Genomic DNA, 25,733 nt, shown 5'->3' on the forward strand with positions numbered 1-25,733 from the left:
ACCATCAGGCACCAAAAGCTAGCGTTGAATACTTGATAAGATTTGTACTTTTTTACTTTCTTTGACACTATATTTGCTGTATACTGTATATTAATTGAGCGACGTTTTTGTATTGCTGCTTGTTTTCAGAGAACATTTTAAGTTGCATAGTTATAATAAAATTGTTATATAACTATTAATTTAATTTTAAAAAAAACTTTGTAAATGGAAAAAAAGTAAAAAATAAATAAATTTGGTTTTGGTATTGTATCAAACCGTAGGTATCGTATTAGCAAATTTAATACAAATCCCAGTCTTCGAAGTGACTGGATTTCATTGTGTTAGTCCATTAGCTCTTCATTCTTTTTTACTTAAATCTTGTGGTTAAAGAAGTGCACCAGGATTGGCAAAACATGCAACCCGTGTAGTGCTGCTTCTAAGACTGCTACAATTGTTATAAACCTCTCTCCCACAGTAAAACCCCATAAATATGTCCTGGATGTGAAGGATTCCCATTTGGCAGACTAACTGATGTTTAGGTGACTGGTTTGCAACAGAGCACAGCAGACAGCAGCTACACAAAAGAACATTTTACAATTTTAGATTTCCATTGTTGCTGTATTGTTTAGTGATCAGCTTATACAGCAGGAGTTTGAGAAATGCTGTCAACGCTGTGTTCATTGCTTTCTCTACTTGATTTCTTTTTTTTTTTTAGCACTTCAGTAAAATGTAAAGGAAAAACATCATGTGGTGGTGGCAGGTATTTAACTCTAATTATTTATTTTCTCCTCCATGTATGTTGATTTATAGGACACAGTTTCTGTAAAGATGTGTTGAGGCTCTCACCTCACTTAAATATTATGTCTTATCTATTCCTGTACAGAACAGTAAAGCAGACCACATATCAGCAATGTTGGGTCAACACTGAGCATCGCTCTATTCACTTGTGGTATTATGTTCCATGTTCTCTTGAATAGAAGCATTCATTAGAGATGTGAGCCACACAAGGAAAAATGGATGTTGCTGTGAAAAAAAGCTAAAATGAAAAAAATGAACCCACGCTTTTAGAATTTTTCGAAGCTATTAATCATATCACTTTTAGGTTTTAGGTAGATAGATAGATAGATAGATAGATAGATAGATAGATAGATAGATAGATAGATAGATAGAGCAGCAAGTATTGCAGGGGAACAGTAAATACACAGTAAATATACATATCAGCACTAGAAGAGAGAAATATACAGTATATCTATAGAAAAATAAGCATAGCAAATAGATAAAATAAAATAGCTCATTACAAGAATATAAGAAAAAAAAGTATGCACTATAAATATAATAGAATATAAAATATAAACATAGGGTAACATATTATATACATTAGACAAGTGTGCTTAGTTGTTGAAATTTTAAAAATGAGGTAGCGTAGGAGTATAAAGATGTGCAAATTCATCACATGCAAAGTTATTGAAGGAGTAAAAAGAAACTATCCAGCTGAGAGTTCTGAGAGTTCTCTGTTAGACAGAGGTGAAGTGTTGTAGAGGTGTTGGAGAAAGTTATTGCTTTGGGCAGGAAAGATTATTCTCTTTCAAAAGGAAGAATTTTCAATCGGGAGATATTACACAGTTCTTTTGGAATTGGTTAAGATGATTTTTAGTAGAGTAAAACCTGCAGCCAAAGTGAGATGATTAAAGGTTAACCTTGAATAATTATAATACGGTGATAGCATTCTCACTTACTTTTATAAATTAGACACTCCTCAAAGAATGTCAGGTGTGACTCGTTTCCTCAAGTGTTGTAAACTTTCACCACAGTCACACAGTCACACTCAACACACAGTATAAATGTATAAATGTGAAGAGTTAGAACTTTGCCTGATATGAGTTTCTTATCTTTTCATTAGCATCTTTCCAAAACTAACAAGGTAAATAGAAATTATGAGCATTTGGAGAACAAAAGGTTTTGGTAATTCATCCCTTTATCCATAAAATAAAACTAAGCATGACCTGAGAATGAGAGAGAAACCGCCTTTAACTATCTGTGTTGTGAGTTTCATTCTTTTTTTTCCCCTCTTCCTCTTCCATCTTTTGCTACATTAATTTTAAACAGACAAATACAAAGCCCCTCCCATGAGCCTTTGCACGCTGGATTCTTTCAAAGTCTTGTCCTGACTTCCTGAAGTAGATCTGACTAATTGATTGAAGCGCACCTCTTGCTCTGACATATGTTTCCACACACTAAAAATATACATAGTGACAGAAAACACTTGCATCTACATCCACACACAGAAAACAAAGAAGTGTGTCCTTTGGTTAAGGAAAATTGTGCGTGACAGCTAAGAGGGAGACAGAAAGTTATATAGAAAGCACGACAGGAGAAAGACAGAGATCAGTTTGCCTGCTCGACTGTCCATCCCATCTCTCAAATGAATTACAGGACTGTAGCTTAATGAGCTGTGTGGGACAGTGATGGGACACACATGTATGCACATACACGTGCACACGAATTGAACAAATACCATTCCACGGTTAAACAGTCAGACAATTGGACCACTTCTCTTTATTCATCAACTAAACAAATGAGCTTCATTTGTCTGCTCTCATTTCTCCATCATCAAAGCTGTGTGTGTGTGTGTAAGTGTAAAAACGGTGATCTAGTGTGGGTCATTCTAAGCTAATTAGGCCAGGCTTGGGGCTTCTATCAGGTATAATGAGTGAGATCAATGAACAGATAAGACCGTTCCAGAGACCAACTTTCCCTCGCATCACCGAAATGAAAACACATCACGCTCATGTTTGCGGAGGGCATCCACACAGCTGTGTTTCTGTGTGTGCACACGCAACTAAAAACAAACGCAGAAACTAACTGAACAAGTAAAGATGTAAATACGTGTATCCTACCCAAAAGTAATTACATTAGGCAGCTTAACCACTGTCTATCACAGCTGGAGTGGTCAAGAAAATTGAGGAAACATTTATACTTTGCCCACCTCCATGTCTAACTACTATACAGAATAAAACAGTCTATTGGAGTTTTTTGTTATTCAGGGCTCAAGGATACCAGGCTTGTCTCTCTAATCGCTAGGCTGGCACCCTACTGACACAGAGTGATTAAAAGCTACTGTCTAATTGTATTTCTATAGGATGACATCAATAGTTGTAAAGTTTTTGGGGAACTAAGAAGAGTTTATGAGTATGAAAACATGCTCATAAACTTTTGCTTTCTGAAAACTTCTCTGCAAATACTCATTAAAGCTGTTTGAAATCTTTTACTCCATGCTAAAAGAAGTTGAGGTAAACACATTAATGACTATGATTGTGTGTGCGTGTGTGTGTGTGTGTGTGTGGCAGACAGAGAGAGAGAGAGAGAGAGTGAGGGAGAGAGAAGATCTGATCGGTTATGGTGTGTGTTTGAAGCAGTAGTCACAAAAACATGCCTCATGTTTACGATGACTTGTATTTGAACTGGACTCATGCAGAGGGACAGGATTGAGTGATGTGTGTGTCTGCGTGTGTGCTGAACGGGACACACGCAGGCACAAAATTGACTGGCATGACTAACATGCGCATCCTTTTCTTCGTATTAAAAGATAGAGAAGAAGAAGAGACTAAACAGACCAAAAAAAAACACAAACATAACTATACGTGTCACACATGTACCTCAAACACATACACACACACACAATCATACACGCTGTGCATACAAAGATGTACACATACAGAAAGACAGAGCTATCTGAGGTTCAGCTACTGTGCACCGAGGCAATTTGTAATATAGATTTCCTCTATAGGCCACTGTAGTGTACCATTTACCATTTCAAACCCTTTGATTTTTTTCACCAGCGGATAATTCATCTTCTGCTGGTCAATAACAGAGATTGGGACCTAATGAAGGAGTCATAGTCAGAGCGGCCATCACACTGGTTTTTAAACACTGTTTGGAGTCAAATTCATTGAAAAGTTCATCTGTTGTTGAGATGATGGAAGACCGCAAGAATTCAAAGGGGAGATGCAAAGGATTGTGTACGAGTGCAGGAGCCAGCCAGCGAATACACAGATACACAGACGCACGCAGAGAAGTACATGCACAGATTTCGAAAACAGCAAACAAATACAGACTAAAAGAAACCCAAAAGAACAAGATGTATGAGATTGATTGATTTAAGATTATACCAACTTTAAAAAGACCAACTATCAAATGGCCCTCATTCTGAAAACAGTGTTCATACAGAGTTTTCAGAACTCAAAAATTAACTGAAGCTTCTCTTAAATCGTAATAAGCAAAACAAAATGACAGTGGTGAGTTGCTAAATTAATGTAGGTTGTACCATCATCAGTGACTAGATGCTGCTGCTGTTGTTAAAGCATCCGTTTGTGGTATAACTGCCTTAAAGGAGTAGTCTGACTTTTTTTGGAAATACGCTTATTAACTTTCTTGCCGAGAGTTATGTGAAGATTTATACTACTCTAATATTTGTCTGTTAAATATGAAGCTATAGCCAGAAGCCGGTTAGCTTAGCTTAGCATAAAGAGTGGAAACGGGAAACGTGATCTGGAGATTGCCTGCAAATAGTGAAAACAGGCTATTTTAAGGCAAGTCTGGGCAATTTTTCAATATTATAGTTTGATTGTATTGTGATGATACAATCGTATCATGTTATCTTTTCAAAAAATCTGTAACCCAAATTAATTACTGAAAGCAAGACGTAATTAAAAACTAAATTAGTTCTTAATGTTATTGTGTTACATGCCTGAAGACTTTTGCCTGATGTAATTCATAACAGTGGAACACAGTTCAATGAAAATAACATCAAGTTGATTATTTTAATATTAGATTTTGCCATATTGCAATATATATCAATATCAGAAAAACATTGTCATTAATATTGTGACATTGATTGCAATCAAATCAACAATTCAGCCCAAGGAAAGGGTTGCTTCCATTAAAAGCAACAGTTCTATGCTTTATGCTTGATAATTCATACACTATAGCCATTACCACGTTCTCTCCATGCAAGACTTTGACTTGACAGACCCCTGACTGACTCTGACATGTCGTGCAATATGTTTGATCAGAAAATGTACAGCAAAAGAAAAGAGGGCCAGTCGCACAGCGAAGGCAAAGATTAAAGGTTTTTCAACAGTCGAGAAAAAGATGGAGAATTCCTTTTGCTTGGCCACTGACTGACCAATCAACTGACCCAAGTCAGTGTCTTACTGGCCCTGGGCAATGACTATTGTCAAACCCTGGTGCACTAATGCTGAGAGAAAAAAGAAGAACCACGCTACATAGGCTGCATTATTCACGAGGACAGAATGAAGGAAAAAGAGTAAGGTGAGAGAGAGAGAGAGATAGGAAGACTGGGAAACACATATAAAAGAAATACTGAGAAAGAGAGGAAGAGGAAAAAAGGAGAGCAGGGAAATAGAGACAGAAAGACAGAAACAGAGGCAAGCAGGAGGACAGAAAATTAGAAAGTTTAAGGCAAGGCAAAGCAAAGCAATGCAAAATCAAGATCCAAGAGAACAGCACAGTGCACAGAATCTTAAGACAGAATTCAAAGTTTGTCGAATCTAAATGAACATCACTTCCCGTCCTGGCTTTACCCTTAATTATCCATTCTGCCTTTGTACAGCGGCGGCTCAGCTCTGACAACTGCTCTCCCCTGAGATTTCCCCCCCACTCCCAGCCAGAACATTAGGGAATATCAGGGAATATTACACCCAGGAATTAACGCTCCAAATCACCTTGCCAGGTTTAGGTCCCGCATACACCCCTCCCTCTCTTGGACAAGATAATCCGGGCTCTAGCACCGGATATATGCCACTAATCATCAAAAAGGTAGAGGAGGTGCAGGGAGAGAGAAGAGGAAGGAAGGAGAGGTGTGGTAGACCTTGAGGGAGACCTTGGCATGGGAGAGGAGAGGAGAGGAGAGGAGAGGAGAGGAGAGGAGAGGAGAGGAGAGGAGAGGATCAGCAAGGGTTTAGTTCACCAACATCACCTTAACATATATGTATGAGTATTTATGTTCATATGTGCAGTACAGACCCGGTTCACACAGCAATGGCACATATTTAAACCAACTTGAGTATGGTCAGCTACAAAAATCAATAGGCTGACAATTACATTTAAATGTTATGAGGAGGCGAAACTGATACAGTTTTCTGTGAGTATAACAATATCCCTGACAGTATCTGAATGGTTCAGATGGCAAACACCCCACCCGTGCTGCGCTCCAAGCCGGTTTAAACAAACACTCTGAAGTATTTGCCGAGGCTATGTCACTCAGGCCCGGTGTGTATTTATTTACCTGGTCCTGTGCATCCTGTTTCTCTCTCTCAGCCTTGAGTTTCTGATCGACAGCCTGCTGGAGGTTCTTCCTGAGCTCTGCCATCTCCGTCTCCAGCCTCACAACCATTGACCTGCACACAAATAAACCAATGGCATTATTATCACTATAAATAAAGTTAACATTTATTGAAAATCAGTAATTCGATTTCAGTCATCCTGATATTTAGATGCATTTTTTTTAAATCAGTCTATTTTATATTCATTATTACCTTAAAGATTTAAAATATTTAATTCCAGTATTCCAGTATCAAGTTTTTAGCAAATCTAGATCGGTTAACATCGGGCTCAGAAAGTGTGAGTATGTGTGTGGGTGTGTGTGTGTGTGTGTGTGGAAGTACTGTATGTGTGAGTGTGTGTGGCAGCCGAGCTAAGGGAATGTGAAGGGGATCAATACGAAGGGGTCTATTCCTGCCACGCAACTGTGCGTCTGTGTGTATGTGAGTCAGTTAGTGTCTGCGAGTGTGCGTGTACATGTGTGTGAGGGAGTTTGTGTGTGCCGGCTGCCCTGGCTACAGCGGGATCAATACGACAAATGATTACCATTTCCACAAACCTCCCTCCACAGCCTCACTTCGGCCGCTCAGTGAGCCTCAACACCCCCACCAACCCCCATCACACACACACACACACGCACACACACACACACACACACACACACACATTCACAGACCAAAACAAACAACCCCCACTCTTGACCCAAACCCTTAAAAGCAAATATAAAAATGAGAAATTACAAGTTTATGAATAGAAAAATATTTGGGCCTTGTACAGACAAAAGTTTTGGAACAGTGAGCTGAAGTTATTATATTATAGATTTTACAGTTAAAACTAATAACTACTCAGAAAAAGACCACAAAGTCAGTATTTGAACATTAGTTTTTATAGGCATTTCTGTTAAATTGACGAATACAAAAAAAAAATCCCAGAAAATAAATGCACAGTCCAATATTTATCCCTCTGAGTCTATATATAATTTACTTATTTTTTAGTTACCTGTTCAGTTTATTAAATGTAAAAACAGACCAACTGTAGTACAAAATACTGGATCCTACATTTTTTTAGTACTGCATCTACTGATTATGTTCATTACTGATTAATCTGCTGATTATATCCTCAATTGTTTGATCTAAAAAGTGTCAAAAATAGTGAAAAATAAATATCCATCAAAATTTCCCAGAGCACAAAGTCACACCTTCAAAATGCTTGTTTTTTATGGTATTTTGTAAGGTATTCAAATTTACTATGAGAGCAAATGAAGAAAACTACCAAGTATTAATATTTTTACTTTTAAAAATGATGCTCAATTTTTATTTTTTAGTATTTTTGGGGCATCTTTTGCCTGTATTAGATAGTGAACAGTAGAAGCTTGAAAGGAAATGAGCAGTGTGAAAGATGACATGCAACAAAGATCCCCAGCTGGACTTGGAATGGGGGACGTTGCAATTTTATTGTTCAGCATCTTAAACGCTGAGGCCACTAGTACACCCACCTCCATGATGCTACATCTTTTGCTTTAATCAAAAACTCAAGATATTCACCAAAAAAAAAAAAAAAAAAACATGAGAAAAAGTATTACAAGTTGTGTAGGCAGTTTAAAAAGAAAGAACAAATCCATTAATTCTAAATATTTTATCCCAAAAAAATTACAGCTGACTTATTTTGTGTGTCTAAACACATCAACTAAATGTTTCAGCAGTGAACTTGTAGATACTAATCGAATAACTTGTTGGTAGTAAAAGCTGAAGCAGAAGCAGAACAGCCAAAACAAAAAAGAAAGAAAATGCCTGATAGATTGGTCCATGGAGAGAACACATGATAGGATGAACAGAGTAGGAGAGAGAAAGGAAAGAAAGAGAGGAGGCATCCTGTGGAGAAAGGAGGGGATTTCCCACAGCACAGATGGAAGCCATTAGTATGGTGTTGTTGCTTAAAAACCTTTCATGTCTTTGCAGTTATTAGATAATACTGGGTTAACAGTAAACAGCATGATTCTGCAAATGGATATAATATGCAGACACAGCGATTGTTTTACCATTCAGTACCTAAAATTGGTTTAAATGTAATAAAATGTAATAATTCAGAATGTAACCTATAAAGTCTCCATGCCGAGTTTTAAATTGTCGGTTGACGATGAAAATGTTCCATGGCTCAACTTAACCGAGAAACTCCCTGAGACGGAGACCATTGCAGTGAGGTCATGTCGAAGCCAAAGCCACAACCACAACTATGCATGCACAAACAGACACACAAACACACACTCTTACTGGGTGATACATGCTTGCTGATGTCATCACCGCAGCTCTGGTGACACACAGGGGTCAACCAGGGGTCTCACCTCTGAACTCTGAACTCCACGACCTAACATCTGCTTACCTACCGTGTCCCATCAATACACATTCGGATATTTCTGTTCAGTAATAAACTACATAGAAATTACTGGTCGTTATTGACATCATCTGATATTCAAATCTTCCAAAAATGATCATTTAATGTTTGACAGAGTAAAAAGTTACGCATTTTGCTTTGTACACCCTCTTGAACAATGTAAGTATTTCAAGCTTAAGGCTGCTCTGTTCAACACATGTTCAGTTAAACAGCCTACTGTACACTGCACGTAAAAAATCTAAATGTTTTTGATTACTGAGCTTACACAGGGGACGATGGGAAATGGGATAAGAGAGGAAGCCTCTTTCCCTCTCTCCCTTCTTACCTTATTTTCTCCTCTGCTAGCTTTCCCTCATTCAGGCACCCCGCCATCCGCCTCGCCTCCTCTGCACAGGCTGCCAACTCCTCCACTGAGCAGGAGAGAGAGAGGAGAGACAGAAAAAGAAAAGTGTGAGATAAAGAGCAACAGTTCACTTCAGACACTCTTGGTTAAGATTCATTAGAGAGTAGGCCTAATTCAAATGGCCAGAAGGCAAGAAAGAAAAGAAAATTTCCAGTTGAGATATTAATAAAATAGTGTCAGCTCTTGTGTCCGAGTTGATTTTGTTTTTTAACTGTATTTAAAGGAAATCTATCTAAAACATTTACATAATACCTCACATCATCCATCAGACTGAAGTTAATAGAATAATTTACACAACATGTATACACAGAGGTGATTATTGATTCTCGTCAAGTTCAGCATGAGTGGGAAAATATGAACTGTGAGTCACCTTCAAAGCAAAATCAAGAACTCCACAGAGGAGGCACTGAATGCCTTTCAGGGGCAGAGAAAGAGGGAGTGAACGTATTGCACTGCTTACACTTAGACGGGGCAACAGTCCTTTTGTTGAGAGAGAAAAAAAAAAAGAAGCGCTCCCCAACTTTGTCAATAGATGGCACTCTTTACCTTGAGCAGGCCATTTGAGCTCATATTCCTGACTGCAGCCCTTCAATCACATTCACTTTTCAGCCTTCTCCTCCGTCTACATGCAATAAAACCCCATTGTCCTACACTTACTAGTTTAGCACATTGAGCGGGTGCATAATAAACCACTAGTCAGGTTCCTTGGTTAGGTTTGCTTTGCAGACCCTTTTCAGTTTGAATTTAAAATTTAGGATTTGCTTCCTTCCCCCCTTTTTTTGTTATGTATGCTGTTTTGTGAGTCAATGTTTCTTCATAGCTCTTAAAACCTTTTCACTAAATTCAGTATTCATTGAATATAACATAAACTGTCAGCCATCGGTGGCCAAGGCTAGTGAATATTGAGAAGGTGTGTGCACTGAATATGTAGAGGTGTGGGCGCTCCTGAGTGTGTGTGTGTGTGTGTGTGTGTGTGGCTCTGTTTAATATTTACAGGACGGACCTTGACTTTGTGAGCGTGCATGTGTATTTGAGTGTGTGAAATAGAAGTAGAGAAATGTTTAGGGCATTGCTGTAATGCTTTTAGGGCCACGCACCACGTTGTTATAGTAGTGGCGGGACAAATTGAATGGTGGGGAAGCTAAAACCAATACCAGAAAGGAAGAAATACAGAAAAGAAAATCTACATTTAATAAAACTATGATTAATTTATGGTTTTGCAGCATCCAAACTGTTTAAACTGAAGCCCTAGGAAAATTGAAGCTGTAACTGAAATTGCTAAATATTTAACGATGCACAAACACTTTTATTTGTGTGTGAATGTGTGTGTGTGTGTGTGTGTATGTATGCATCCTACATTGGCTATTTTACTGAACCTCAAGGTGAAAGTTTGCTATGAATCTCAATAATCAATAAAGCAGAGATGTGAAAACTTGAGGTGGGGATCAAATTCACATTCAAGGCATTAGTTTGAGGTGACCTCAGTGACACCTCCCACCACTGAGAGAGCAATTAGCTGCACAGACTGACCGATTACGCAAACACTTCTATTTGCGCCCAAACACACATAGTCAGAGGAACAGACACGCACAACTGAAACACACACACACAAAAAAATTAAGTGGAAAAGCAGACGGCTTGCTCTAAAACTTAAAATTTCTGGAGGTATAAAAAAAAAATGATAGACACACAAAAGCAGAGAGCAAACAGCAGCACTTACACATGCACACACCAGATGTTTACTTTAGAAAAATAGATAAGATGGGGGGTATGTTTAGCTTAGAAGGGATTGATGACCAAATACTGCAACAATTTTCCACATTAAATGAGGATCCACAGAAGATTCTGGATTTCTCAACACTTCATAGCAGCTTAAGGTAGAACGGTAGTCCATATTCTAAGGTCTGGGGTCTTTTACAACCTGTTTTTAGTGGCTTCATGAGTTAAGTTATGACATTAGTCCACAATCTAAGATCTTGGGTCCCTTACTCTCTCACTTTCTTGACCCTTTTATACTGGCTTCACAACTTAAGGTATGACATTAGTCCATAATCTAACTTTCTGTCAATCTCTCCCTCTCAACGCCTTCATATGAGCTTCAAAGCCCATCATACAGCATCAGCCTGTAATCACAGATCTGCAGTCAGATTACCCTGCTCTCACAGCTAACCTTTAACATGAGAAGGATGAAAACCCGGCTAACCCAGAATCAGAAGTTGGGGCTAGGCTGGGCCCTGCCTGGCCCTCATAAAAGCTTCATAAGGCTTCATAGGGGCTTCCTTTGGCTTTGTTGCGGGATTCGTAGCGGGCTAAGGTGCTCCCAAGAGACGTCCCAAAGCCTCCCAAGACTCTTTCTCTCTCTTTCTGAAGTTTCATGGGCTTGCAACACTGCTTTTGGGTATAAGCCAAAAGGTGTAGGCACACAGCCGCACAACGTTATGCACACAAATACACCACAAGAAAAAAAAATATGCACACAACAGTGAACACTCACAAAGACTAACACACACACACACACACACACATAGAATCTAAAACTCACACACGCATACACCCCAACACACTCCCCTCTGCTCTCTCCTCTCCGCTTTATTTACAATCCTCTGGCAGCGGTACAAGGGCCCGGGGCTATAACACACGGCACCTAATGCTCAAACTGCCAGGTAATCTCATGTCTGACATCCCCCTTTGATAGAAACTGATCAATAGACTCTTGTAAAGGAGTCATTTTCTCTGATGTTTCTACCAACCACTTCTCTCTATCTCTATCTCTCTCCCCTTCTCTCTCTCCTTTCCCCCTTCTCTTTTATTAGCCATACATTTATAATTCATATTTCAGCGGGGCTGAGTTTGCTCTGAGACAAAGGGGGGCTTCTTTGTGTAATAAAGAACAATGGTGTAGAAATGATGGGGAGAAATGCCAGTGTTTGCTGCTGGTTCCGGTGAACAACAGTTTTGGGGATCGATAGAGTGTGAAATGGGATTATAGCTAGTAATAGAGGTGAATTGGAGGAGAGAGGCCTGTGCACGTGTGCGTCCAGGGATCCAGATTGGATAGAAGTACACACACACACACACACACATATACATGCGCGCACACACATGCACACGATAATGATTTCATCATCTTTAGGCAGATGCACATCAGCAGCACAGAGGGGTGGTAATATCACATTTCTGTTTTAGTGCAAGTGTGGAAATATGGATATTGTGTTTTTGTTTATGCGGTTATTTCATTTGTTGTCACACAGTATCACATTTATTTCACATTACAGCCAACCTTACAACACGTCTTATTTAAGATGTAAGATGACACTATCAGCCATATCATTTGAATATTTTAAACATGATGTCACAGGTAGGTGCTAAGGACACTTTTTTTTCTAAAACAATTAACCAGCCATTTAGAATCTACCACGTACATTTTTATATAATACAGATTATGAACACAGTTTATTTATCTACACTTCTCTATTTATTTTCTGCACAGCTGCTCTTAAGTTTAAAAAATCATATCACAAATGATCCGTTCTCTTTTGAATTCAGCATGTCTGTTGCAATGTACATCAAGTATTTATTTCTAATTACCCACATGCTGTATACTGCACTATATACGCTACATTGTCTACAGTATATGCAGTGGTATACTTTTAGCATCATATATACAGCAGCTTATTAAGTGTTGCATGATTTACTTTCTAGACTCTACTGTATTTTGTAAGAAACAGGATATCTACTGAACTGAGAATCATGCAAAAAATGTCTGCTGTCAAATAGCGATGATAAATTTGACACATACAGTCATGCGCAATGTTTAAGGACTTTTTTTTTTAACTTCTTTTTAATCACCCCCTTCTTTCCCGTCTCCTCATCCTCTCTTGACACAGTTTGATTGAATCCAGCTGCCTTCAGATGCTTCAATCTCATCCTTGTGACACTTCCCTGGTTCCCTACTCATCCTCCTATCCTCTGTTTCTTTCCTTCTCTGACAATTTTTCTCTATCTGGCCAAAGCAACCTTTTAATATAATATCCATCACATCCCAACGACAGTTATGTAAAAACACCCAGTTAACTGAAGGGTTCAGGTAACATGTTGCCAGTTTTCTTGTTACCTGACAAGTCGCCTTACAAGTAGGAATGCTGTGACAGAGATCACGAAGATGCCAATTTCTTAATCAGCAGTAAAAATAATAAGGGAATGGTACCATGATTTTTTAAGCTGATATTTGCTGTTACCATGCTAATATTTCATTGCTACTCTATTTACCAGATGAATAATTCTGTAATTTTACAGGATGCCAAAAGCGAATAGATGAATGACTGGATACCCACTTTATGTGACATTATAACAAGTTAACAAAGTGCATAAATAAATACAATTATGCAGTAGGGTCTTAAATGGTTTTGATACTGTAGCTATATACTTTGGTGATAAGTGTCTACTCCTCCGCATGTTTTCTTTTTCTAATCATTTTATACCTCTTTGTGTCTGTCCATACTGTTCTAACAGGCTGAATTCTAACCTGTTCATTTTCAAAATCTACTACTTCAATACTACAACTGGAGCAGATCTGCTGTTATCAAGCAACAAAAAGAATCATCACCACTCAAGGCGATGTTTTCATAATACAGAAAAACCTCGACAAGGGCTTCATGTTAATAAAAAGGCCTTTTGTTCATGACAGTAATTTCTCAAGCTGACTCCTCACCCAGTCTATTCAGGCCACTGCTATATCCAGGTAAACAATGCCCCCTTTGTTATAATAATGCATCTTTATTCTTCTTAAGTCATTACAATAGGCTCTACATTGCTGGATTGTATTTGCTGAAGGTAAAAGCTGAATAATATGTGGTTTTGTGTGGAGCATAGAGTTGGGGGAATGCGTTTTGATCACAGACAAAGGCCAAGCTACACAGCGTTGTCCTTCTGTCTCTATCTTGTTAATGAGCAGTGTTCACCGAGCGAGCCAGCCACTGTCTGCCACAGAGAGAGACCTCAGATTCATCTCTCTGCGGACAATAGGTGATTGTGTGTGTGTGTGTGTGTGTGTGTGTGTGTGTGTGTGTATTTGTACCTCGGAGAGCAAGTGTGTATGTGCTAATTAAAGCAGTGGGAGTTGGGAGAAATGGCTGTGTGTGTGTGTATGTGAGGTGTTTGCCTGGCGTGACCGTAGATGTGTACGTTAATTCTTAATGAGACATTTCTGTGCCCAGAGAGACCCAGCCATCACCATTCCTGCACTGACACACTACTACAAAGGCCACCACCGTGCACACGCGCACACACATAAACCAGATCATTACCATACAGCTAAAGCAGTGTGCCATTAAATCAAACCTCTATCTACTGTGTGTGTGTGTGTGTGTGTATGTGTGTGTGTGTGTGTCTGAGTTAACATTGCGTGCAGACAGCTAGCAACTGAATCACCACATTGCTGTACCACTGCTGGCTAATTTAAGCTAACTGATTGAGCTAACAGCATTGTGGTTGGTTCTGCAACAAAAGACATGGCACACTCCTGTAGCTCCTTTTGCATGCGATGGGATTTTGATGGACAACATTGACCAAAAGTTCAACAGCAACCAAACAAGAAAATCAGAGCAAACAGTGAATTAAACTGACATAAAATCTCAGTTTTCATACATTTATTAACTATTTGCTTGGGCACCACTTGTTTTCACTGGTGTGAAATCCTCACTGGTCACCAGTCAAATGCTAGCTTTATTTAAAAATAAATGGTTTTGCCCAGCCAGATTGTTTAGGGGTTTAAGATGCTGATCCTGGTTTGCTGCATGTTGTCTCTCCTCTCTGTCACACTGTCTCTACAATCACTATCAAATAGAGGCAAAATAATTGTATGTTTGACTAATGAATGAAAAAAATGTGTATACCCTCTACATGTGTATCTGGTTGGATGAAAAGTTATTTGTTGGAAGCATAAATGGAAAGACTAGAAAGGATGTATAACATAAGGGACTGATGGATATATTGACTGATTGCTACCTGTCAGATGATGCTTGCTGCGCAGCTCCTCAAGCTCTTGGCTCAGCTGCCTGATGTGACTGCTCAGGCTCTGTTTCTCTCTGAGGGCGCTCATCACCTTCTCCTCCCCTTTTTGTAACCCTTCCTGAAGTCTCTGTACCTCTCCTTTCTGAACATCCACCTCCCTGCACCTTCTGGCAGCCTCTCGCCTGGCTTCCTTCAGCTCCTCCTCTGACTGCCTGAGGAGCATCACACGTACCTGCAGCATAAGTAAGGGCCAAGATGAACAGAGAATGAGTGACTGTGTTTTTAATGTGTATACACATGTTGCTTTCGTGGACCTGTTCAGACACAGTATCTTTTCTAGATTGTGTCTAGAATGCACTTAACACCTGGAGTGAATATTTATTATTAGATTTTGCTTTCCCACTTACGTTTGCTTTTATCCATGGGGAACTGACTGAAACTTTAAAATAAAATGAAAAAAAACCCATATATATATATATAGTCTGTTTTGTATGTATAAACAAGTGTCACTGACCACTTGTGAATGTGGCTTGAGCAACCGTACTCCCATATGTATTCTGTGTGTTCACGTATGTATTAAGACTTGTCTACTTGTGATTGGTTCATCCAATATGCCATATTATGTAAATGTTTTTTTAATTGCCCTCTTTGTGTTTCCTTCAAAAACCTTTTATTGTCAACAGCTCTGAACTCAGCCGGAGTATGTATGACTGAACATTCACACAAAGCATTAAACTCTTGTATAATTATGTATATATGCATAATGATCAAGATTAATAATGTGTATATGCATAATGCATGTGACGAATATAGATGTAGCCTTCTATACATGTGTCCTTACATGGCACAAACTCATTATGTGAAATTCCACAGGGAAGATGACTGACTGAACGGACAAGACCTGACAACGAGAAGAGAATATACTCTGGTTGCCTACATGTGCATGTGTTTGTGAGAGTACACATCTGTGTATGCATATGATCTTGGTAAGCACGATCAAATCACTTGTTTACACACAAATTAATGTGTAAACTCAAATATTCCCACTTCCACCTACGCATACAAGGCTACACGCGCGCACACACACACACACACGCAGGATGTGTCTATGACTGCCAGCAATGTTGGCACTCTGCCAGGCTACAGTCACCACTTTGAGTAATTTGAATATTTAGTGTCCCATTGAGCTCTTAATTGGAGTCAATTTCACCAGCCTTGCCACCGTTTGGTGCTTTAATTAATGGCAAGGCAATTTGTTTCTGCCAGGCAATCACGGGACAGTCACATGAGTGGTGGGTGTGTGATGCTGGTGGAGGTGGAGGTGGTTTGAGTACTCCTCTATAGAAACTTGAATTGAATCTCCAGCTCATGCTCTTGTCCTGTGATGCATACATAAGCAATATTTAAGAACAATGGATGTGCCTGAATGTAAAAGTAGTGGGGGGAAAGAGTCAAAATAATATGAGCTGTCACTACATTAAAGGACAGGTCAGCAGATATACATTACTTTCATACCTTTTGGGTGTCCGCCAGCTCAAGCTCTAAGCGTGTAACTTCCTTATTCAGGCGTGTCACTTCTTGTTCCAGCTGGCTGCGATTGGTTTGGAGTGTATGATGGGATGCAACAAGACTTTGCTTCAGACCCACCTTTTCCTGATTTCTATGGGGAGGAGAGCAAACAGTGACTGTCCGATGGCCTGTCCGAACGGCTGTGTAAGCATACAGCAGTGCATAGTACCAATGAACGCAGTGGAAGAAAAAAGGTCTTCAACACAACAAAATTTAAACAAGGATGACTAAATTAATTATATCAACTAAATTAAAATCAGCGATTGTAATAGATTATGTTAAATTTTGCATGTAACATAAAGTTGCTATGTGCCATTTAGTATGTAGACTGTTAAGAGAATGAAAAAGAGAGTGGGGGGTAGAGGCAGAGGGGAAGGGCATGAGAGGAGAGACAAGGACAAGAACCAGGATCAGCAGAGGAGAATGAGAGTTTTATAGACTCCGTTATTACTGTCTCTCCAGCTCTGACTTCATCTGAAGAATAGCCTTTTCACACTCCGCAAGGCGCTCGACCTGCTCAGTACAGCGCTGAAACACACACACACATACGCACACAGAAAATGTGGGTAGTGGAATGTAGCCTATGCATTACGTGTCAGTGTGAATCTGAACCCATAAACTATGGATTGTGTTACTTTTGAATGTAGCTAAAATGTAAACAAATTCCCAAATCTCTCAATATAACTTTACAGTGAATGGAGTCAATTGTTTTAGTATATAATAATCTGAGAATCGAGCAATGTATTATGTGTAGGAAATATACGGCCTTACCTTCTCTAGCTGCTGTCTGTGTTTTAGCAGGCTGAGGTACTCCTCATCAGAATGAGAATGACTCTGTTGATACAGCCTTAGGTCACACTCAAACATCAGATTCTATAAGTAGAGAGAGCAAATGAAAGGTAAAAGAAGAAAAGGTAGTTTAGTAGTTGGTAAACTTAATAATACTGTAAAAATCCCTTGTTTTTTGGTGGGCTGATTTTTGCACAGTTGATAAAAATATCAGTAGTTCACATTATAAAACAAGAATCCTTCTCAGCAGGAATTCAGTTATAAATCTGTGAAGCCTCTGAAATCAGAAGCAGATCTAAAAACTGTAACAAATATTGTTCTCAAAAAGAAAAGTCACAAAATGGTAGATTTGCTATATAATGAATTTAATTTCAACAGATTATATGCATTTTGGTTTACTAATAAATGACAATGACATTGATATGCCATTAAGGAGACACATTGTTATGTATTACACTCATTTGTGTATTGATTTGTTGCAGAGCACAGAGAAATGTGGCCTTGATGTTCCAAGCAAAGATGACAAACTTCAACACAATTAGCATAACATTAACACATGAATCTAGTCTGGGAAACTCCAACAGCCAATAGTACATTAGGATCCTAGCATTGTTCCTTTAATTACAAACAAATTCCAAAAAAAGACAATGTAGCTCATTGCTAAGAATGTTGCCCATGTTCACTGTGCAGAAAAAAAGCTTAATTCATCGTTACCCTCAATCTTGGTCTATTATCTGCTGTCTTTTATAAAGGCAAAATTATGTAACTAATTCAAAAGTAGACATCATCATAGGATTATGTTGGAGTGAAATATTCCCAAGTCAGAATACAAATGGACTAGAACTGAGATAGCAGAGCAAGATACTAAACTCAGGCTACTGTGCAGGTTTCCATTTCTATTTCCATTTTTGCTCAAGTATGAACTGCTATCACTCGTACATTAATTTAATATTCATTTTAAATTTATAAAAATATTTCACTTTTGAGATTTTCTTGTAAACAGTGATCATAGGATTAGCTGAGCCCAACAGTGGCATGAGGTAGAGAATTAGCAGGACGTGAAGCTCCATAAGAACTCCTAACCTCTTGATAGGCGCCTCACAATCAAAGTCATTAGCCAGTGTAATAAAGGGCCTGAGATACAGCCATTCTTCAACAGCCTAACTCTTTTATAACCAACAGATTAAAGTTGATTGGATTAAAATGACATTCTGCCCGTCTGACCTTGGCGGCAGCAGTTAAGTTCATCCAAATTAAATTTCTCCGTAATAAAGATGATTCATTTGTTGCCTGATGTAGTAAATATAAAACAGAAAGAAAGAGGAGAAAATATTAAGTGACACGCGCCAGTGCACACATGCACCGACGCACACTTGTACACACACATACACACGTGTACAGTGACATGTGCACACAGAGGCATATACCCACTTACACAGTGATGGAGCTGGGAAGCACCTGGGCACACATGAGGGCACACAAAGACACAAATTAACATTAACGTTATATACAAAATCCAAATCTTCTTTGACAGAACTAGGGTGGGGATCCATAAAAACTGCATTCTTAAAAAATACATAACACCGCTGTGAAGACTGTAAAAATATGTGCAACATATGCAGTTTTGAAATGAAAGACTGCCCCCACATCATCTCTCTATGTTACCATGCAGCAGCTTTGTTGATTCCTACACGGAAATGTAAGAAATGTCTGAAAAAATAACCCGAAAAACACCATTTTGAGCAGTTTTAAACTGTGTAGCAACAGGCGTATTCCAAAATCATTAAGTGATCTTTGAAAAAAGGTTGTTCATTACTGCTACAAACAAATTGGCATCTGCACAGAGAGCTACATGATTAACTGTACCATGCCATGTGATGTGTGTACATGTGTGGCCTGACCTGTTGTTTGAGTGTGTCCACCTGCTCCTGCAGGGTACCCATCAGGCTTTTGTAGTGGTCCGCTTTTTGCTGGCTCTCCCTCAGTCGATTCTGATTGGCCTGGAGTTCATCTGTCAACTGGTCAAGAGACTCCTGTGAGCTCTCCCATTGGCCAACTTTTTCATGGTACCGCCGCTCCAGCTCAGCTAGCTCTTCCTTCACTGAATGAGTTGCTAATTGGGACTCTCTTAGCTGCCAATTAAACATAGTGAATAGAGCAATGAAATATTTTTTACACTGCGGCTTCACTCACAGGACTGAAGATATAAAATGTAGAATAGATATAAAGCAAAAATGTTATCATGGTAATAGCATGGTGCTACTATACAGTACAATCTACATGGTATCAAACGTTATCTACCTGTTGCTGTGAATACCGTAGCTCCTCTTCTAAAAGTTCAGCCTTCCCTTGCACCCTATGCACCTTCTCTATTGCTGCTGTGTACTTCTGTTTAAAAGTTGCAACTGTTTCTTTCTGCTCCTGGGTTTGCAAACTGGCCTCTTTCAGCTCCTCTTTGGCTCCTTTCAGCTGCTGATGAAGGAATTCCAGCTCAACTACCTGCTTTTTCAGCTTCTCTTCAGATGCTCCAATCTGAAAGCAAATACAGCCAAATGTAGTATGCATGTAGATGGGAGTAAATCTTTGCTCTATAATTTAGTGGAATTGCTGTAGCCTTAAATTCTCTTAGAGTGGACTTGTGAATAAAAGTACTTGACGTTATGTTTAATCAGGACTCTATGTGCCAAAAAGAAAAGATAAAGAGATAGATACAGTATACAAACATATGGTAAAACTAAAAAAACAAGTATACCAAGTATACAACATTGCCTAACATGGTGAAACACACAGTGCTGCTCTACAGTAACCTCTGTCATAATGAAAGGGGAACCCAGGAAGTGAAACCGGGCTTAATCCTGGTGTTACACTAGGAATCCTACCGTAGCTCACCTTTCAAGGGGAGAGGTTGAGAAAGTTAAACCCGCTCTAACACTCAGCTTGAGTTCATCCACGTTAATCCCGCTGTAATCTGGATCAGAACATGAGGGTTTACAACTAATGACAGCCAACTAGTTAGATTTCAGTGGTTCACCGCAGCTTGGTTTAACCATGGATTAGCTCGGCCCCATCTAAGAGTAACACTTGCTGGATGGTAGCATGACTGAGTAGAAAACCTGTTCATGCAAAGGAAGAAAGAGACGCGGAGAGGAGAGGAGAGGAGAGGAAAGGAGAGGAGAGGAGAGGATGGAGGTGCGCCGTAAACTTTAGTTCTCTACTTTCAAAAACTGAACAGCCTGTGTAGGTGTACGACCCTGTGCGTGGAATGTTTAAAACCATTGACTCAGCTCATGTTTAGGCACACTCCATTTTAATAAAGTGTAATGGTGAATGTTTTACCCAAGGTTACCCAAGGTAACACGCACATACACAACATAAAGTGAGGTGTCATATGTCAACTTTACCTATTATAGCCGTATATTATATACTTGCTCCCTCTCTGCCAGTATTTCTTTCCCTTTAATGTATCCACTACCCAACAGTCCACACACTATTAGTGGATTTAGCATTTCTTTCTGTCACTGGATGAAAGGCCTCATAACAAGGCTTAATGGGAACACCATGGCTTTCTTGTGACCATAATCAGGAGCTTGTGCTTTGGGGAATCAAACAACCCTCATTAAATATGATGGAAAACACATCGCTTTGACCCTCATGACCTGATGAACGTCATTTGGCCTGCCGAGTATTCATGGCTGTCACATGACCGCCCTTGGTTGATAATAACTTTATTCTCCTCTTCTTCTTCTTTTTTTTTTGAATCTCTCGGTCTATCTTTTCCTCTCTGTATTAATGTTTGGGACCAATTGGATGTGAGAGGTTGACAAACAGAGGGGTCATCCTGTCTTGTTTGGTAATTCAGATGATGTAGACGGGGATATATGTGAGTTGACTGCAAAATAAAGCTTGTCTGCTGTAAACGGGTCAGTTTGTTGTCCCTGGCAGAAGACTGACTATTTGATTGTCTAGTGTGATTTAGATCACACGCATTCAGATGCATTAGTGCCTCTGATTTTGCTTTTTATGTTCACCGGATTAACACAGTAGATTGTTTTACTGTAGGGTCATGGCTCAAATGACTGACAACTGAACGCACAAAAACTTGCCTTCTCTGTGGCTGTGTGCTGCTGATTAAAACTGTCCTTGAGATCCATGACCTCCGACTCTCTATCCTTCAGCCTGCTCTGTTTTTTGGCTGAGCTCAGAGTTGTTCTGCTTCAATCGGCTGTGAAGCAGGACACTTCTGTGGCTCCAGCATTCCGCATCAATCTTGTGAGCCTGTTTCACAGTTTCCCGGTCAGAGTTCAACTGATCTATGGATTTTACTAGAGATTTCACCTGTAGGGGAGGTGGTGATGAGAGGAGAGGAGAGTGTTACCTGTTGCTGACTAATACAGAGCTGATCATGTAGCTGCTGCTGGTCTTTCTCCTTCTGATCTTTAAGACGCTCAGTATCTCTGACTTTTTTGCTTAACTGACAGGCCTCTTCCTTGTGACCTCTGATCTTTTGGTTCAAACGTCTGACCTCACCCTCCAGTGCTATCACCTGAGCAAGATGAGAGAGGGAGAGGAAAAGTGAAAAGGATGGGGATGGAACAACTGAGGAAACTTTATGTAGGTATACAAAGCACACACACATGCACACACACACACAGACAGACAGACAGAAAAGACAGCGAGGGGGCGGCAACAGCCTAAAAGTGAAGGAATCAGGCTTGAGTCAGAGAGTTTCCCAGTTTAGTCTCAGGACCAGATGGGAAAATGTGGGCACAGCAGACATGAATGAGTAACGATTCCCCTTTCCTTAGCTCCAACTTTCGAGGAGCCTTTGAGCAAGGTGCTACGCCTCCCACTGCTCTAATGGAGCTGCTCAGTAGCCAACGGTAGAAGACTGCAGTTGGTTTGGGCACTTCCCTCGGGTGGATGTGGGTGTAAAGCAGGGCATTGTCGGGAAAAAAAAAAACAACAACACAAGGGTGCTCGTTCAGCCTAGCCTCAGCATATGAAAGGAAAAACAAAAAATAGAAAGACAGGTTAAGGACCCTTGTATTACTCCCTAAAAAGCCTGAACACAAATTTAAACCCAAAAAAAAAGGAAACAAATTTGTAAAACCCTTATTTCTCATGGAGCATAGTTGGAAGATGTTAAATTGGCAATAAGAAAAGGGAGAGAAATTAAATTAGTTGCACACCATGGCCCTTAACAAGTAACAAGCTTTTATCTGTTGTCTTTGTCCACTCTAACATTCATACAAAATATACAGGTACATTCGATATGTAATAAATTGTACTTTGTTCAGCAGGTACAGTATAAAATCTGTCAAAATTGCAATATTAAAACATGTAAATATGCTCAAATCATACACACACAAACAGAAATACAGACAAATAAGCCCCGCTAAGGACATAAATGAATAAAAATGACAGGAAAAACACAAACAAGCCACCACACCTGTTTCTGTGTCCCTTGATGCTTCTGCTCAGCTGTCTTCATTTCAGCTCTCAACTGCAGAATTAACTGATCTCTGCTTCGTACCTAAACATGCAGAAAATTCCAGTAAATCTTGCATAACTTCAGTAAAATATGTTGGCATTGTGGCCATTATTTTCCTTTATTTAAATATGTAGTGGACAACATTGAGTTTAATTAATTATTAGTTCATTTTCTGTGTAGCTCGGACCTTCAAAAGCACATACGCTTACACACACACACAGATATATGGACACAGAGAGATGAACCTCGAGGTGTGAGGTGTGGAGTTTCTCATGGCTCAGAGCCAAGTCAGCCTCCAGTCTCTCTTTGGTCTGGTTGAGGTGGACACACTCCCTGCTCCTGTCCTCCATCTGGGCTCTCAGCTCATCCCTCTCCTCACGTATCTTTTCCAAATCCTTCTCTCTACCCAGCAACTGGAAAAATAAACAAGAAAAATAAGCCATTCAAATACTGCTGCAGTATCAGAGCACTTCAATACCAACACATACAGAAAACAAAAAAATGAACTTTAAATAAGATAATAGGTGGCAAACATATAAAACAATATTGATTATAAGATCACACAACCCTTTCAGCATTATCTAATGTAATATACACAAAATGTTTAATTAAATTGATTCTGATTTTGATTATCATATAAATATTAACTTAAATGAAGAGAATCAGTATGAATTATGAGCATTTAAAAAATCAGTCTGAATAGTGAAGTCATTGTCTTTACCTTTTTCTGACAATCAGACTGCTGCGTCTTACTCTCTGTGAGCTCCTTGACTAGTGCGCACATCTTAATCTCCCTCTTCTGAATCTGGAGGACAAAAACATTTCCCTCACAGATTAAGGATGTTACAAGATGCTTCTTTAATTGCAAAACACAGATGCTCTTTTAGATTATATTTTGAAAATGTAATATTATTGTCAAGCCTTATTGTCAACACAAACTGTATCTCAGGAAACTGGGGAACTTAGGTCACTGTTTACAAAACTTGAGATAAAATATTCCAGTCTTGTTATCAGATTTGTTTTTAAGGTAACTGTGGTGGTGGGTGGATGATGATACGTACAGTACAAAGAAACGGTTGTTTATGCTTCTCTTGAGTATACAGTGTGCCTGACAATTGCTTGTGTTTGTCTGTTTCCTTGGTGACCTTCCCTAATTACCCACTTCAGTTCTGCGCCCATGTGTGTGTGCGTGCAAGTCTGCATGTGCTTTCATGTGTGAGTCCTCACAAGTTTGCTGGGGAAATGTTATCGACTTCTTTATCTCTTCTCTTTTGAGTTCATCGAGTCTGTATCTTGTCAAGGTTTTTCTCTGTTTGAGGTCAGTCAAAATGGCCAGGTATCTGCCAGCATGTGTTAAAAAGGTTTCTAATTTATTTCTGGAGTTTTTTTTTTGGTCAGCGCTCATGTCTGACTACTTTTTTTTTTAAGATGTTCAGAATTTGCTGTTAGAGGTTGAAAGGAGAACCACATCACCTGCATATCTAGGCATCTGGATGCAAGAAATGTGACTGTTGTAATATATACAAGTTAATTTACTGTATACAGATACTGAATAAAATGGAAATAAGATCACAGCCTTGTCGTACTCCACAATGTGGAAAGAAATAAAACCATTGTACCTTTTGTGTCTAATTTGTGCTGCACATTTATTACTGGTTCATACATTTTATGCAAACCCAGCTACCACTTTCTATTTATATATACAACAGTCCTTCATGCCAAATTGAGTCAAATGCTCACTCTCTTTTTCTCCATCCCTCCCCACCTCCAGTCCGTCCTGCATGATCCAGGGATTGTTTTGACCAGAGTTGAGGGCTCGTTTGTAACTGTCCGAGGGGATTGATGGAGTTAACTTGGCTCTTTGACCTCTCACCTCTGGCTGTCAGCAGCCAGGCTCGCTAAACACACTAAACCTGAGCTACGGCAAGGGGTAAGGAAAAAAAAAAAAAAAAAAAAAACACTACATACATACTGCCATGCACATACGGGCGAAATCACAAATGAATGCTCATGTAAAACACACTCATACATAGATGTAGTACCCTGGACAGCTATAATGCAGTATCTATAGACATCAGATAAAATAATACAACACACATTGTGGAAACAAAACGGATGACCAGATCATTTATTCATGTTACAAATACAAGTCATTCCACTTACCCACAGCAAATACAACACTCACTTCCTGCCAATTTTTAAATCTTAGCTTGATTTATCTTTGAGCCTGTGTGTGTGTGTGTGTTTGCGTGTGCGTGTGAATTCCCAATGTGAGCATGTGATAGGCAGAATGGATGTTGATAAACACCGGAGGATGTCGTGTCAAAACAGACAACTTGTCAAAAACGACGCGCTAACTAGGTCAATCACAAAGTTTAAGGAGAAACTTTGGAGTGGAGCTTTGGTTTATGCATGTCTCTATGTGGATGTCTACGTGTGTGTGATAAGCTCCTGAACGAATCTGCGGGAGGGGGACCTCCAATATCGAAGGTATTTTTAAATCAATGAGCTCTTAAGTGTATCTCAGTCTCAATGTGTTCGCATGTACGCATGCACACAACACTCAGCGCAGATAGAATCCCTACTGACAGACAATGACAAGATAAAGAGAGGGAGAAAAAAGGGGGGAGAGGACGACAGGAGGGGGAGAAATAATATTTGAACAGTCGGGGGTGGGGTTGGTGATGGGGGGGGGGGGGTGGGGGGGGGGGGGAGGGGGATGAAAGAGAGAAGTGGCAAGGCAAGAAAAGAAATGAG

General features: G+C 39.5%; 1 protein-coding gene across 5 annotated transcripts in view; it reads right to left on the bottom strand.

Annotated features, from left to right (window-relative positions):
* Positions 1 to 25,733, bottom strand: part of LOC121888464 (trichohyalin-like) — a 97,403-nt gene that overhangs the window by 15,699 nt on the left and 55,971 nt on the right. For 4 of the 5 annotated variants that reach the window (XM_042399976.1, XM_042399977.1, XM_042399975.1 and 1 more), the window contains 12 exons: positions 23,698 to 23,781; positions 23,222 to 23,389; positions 22,935 to 23,018; positions 21,861 to 22,028; positions 19,787 to 20,017; positions 19,387 to 19,617; positions 17,468 to 17,569; positions 17,148 to 17,224; positions 16,643 to 16,787; positions 15,122 to 15,359; positions 9,038 to 9,122; positions 6,287 to 6,398 (listed from right to left, as the gene is read on the bottom strand). In XM_042399976.1, the coding sequence (XP_042255910.1) occupies positions 6,287 to 6,398; positions 9,038 to 9,122; positions 15,122 to 15,359; positions 16,643 to 16,787; positions 17,148 to 17,224; positions 17,468 to 17,569; positions 19,387 to 19,617; positions 19,787 to 20,017; positions 21,861 to 22,028; positions 22,935 to 23,018; positions 23,222 to 23,389; positions 23,698 to 23,781 (1,725 nt within the window). Of the gene's footprint in view, positions 1 to 5,725; positions 5,882 to 6,286; positions 6,399 to 9,037; positions 9,123 to 15,121; positions 15,360 to 16,642; positions 16,788 to 17,147; positions 17,225 to 17,467; positions 17,570 to 19,386; positions 19,618 to 19,786; positions 20,018 to 21,860; positions 22,029 to 22,934; positions 23,019 to 23,221; positions 23,390 to 23,697; positions 23,782 to 25,733 lie in introns of those variants that run through there. The other variant, XM_042399978.1, reaches the window with a different exon arrangement.

Source organism: Thunnus maccoyii, chromosome 21 (assembly GCF_910596095.1).
Source record: "Thunnus maccoyii chromosome 21, fThuMac1.1, whole genome shotgun sequence".
NCBI lineage: Eukaryota > Metazoa > Chordata > Actinopteri > Scombriformes > Scombridae > Thunnus > Thunnus maccoyii.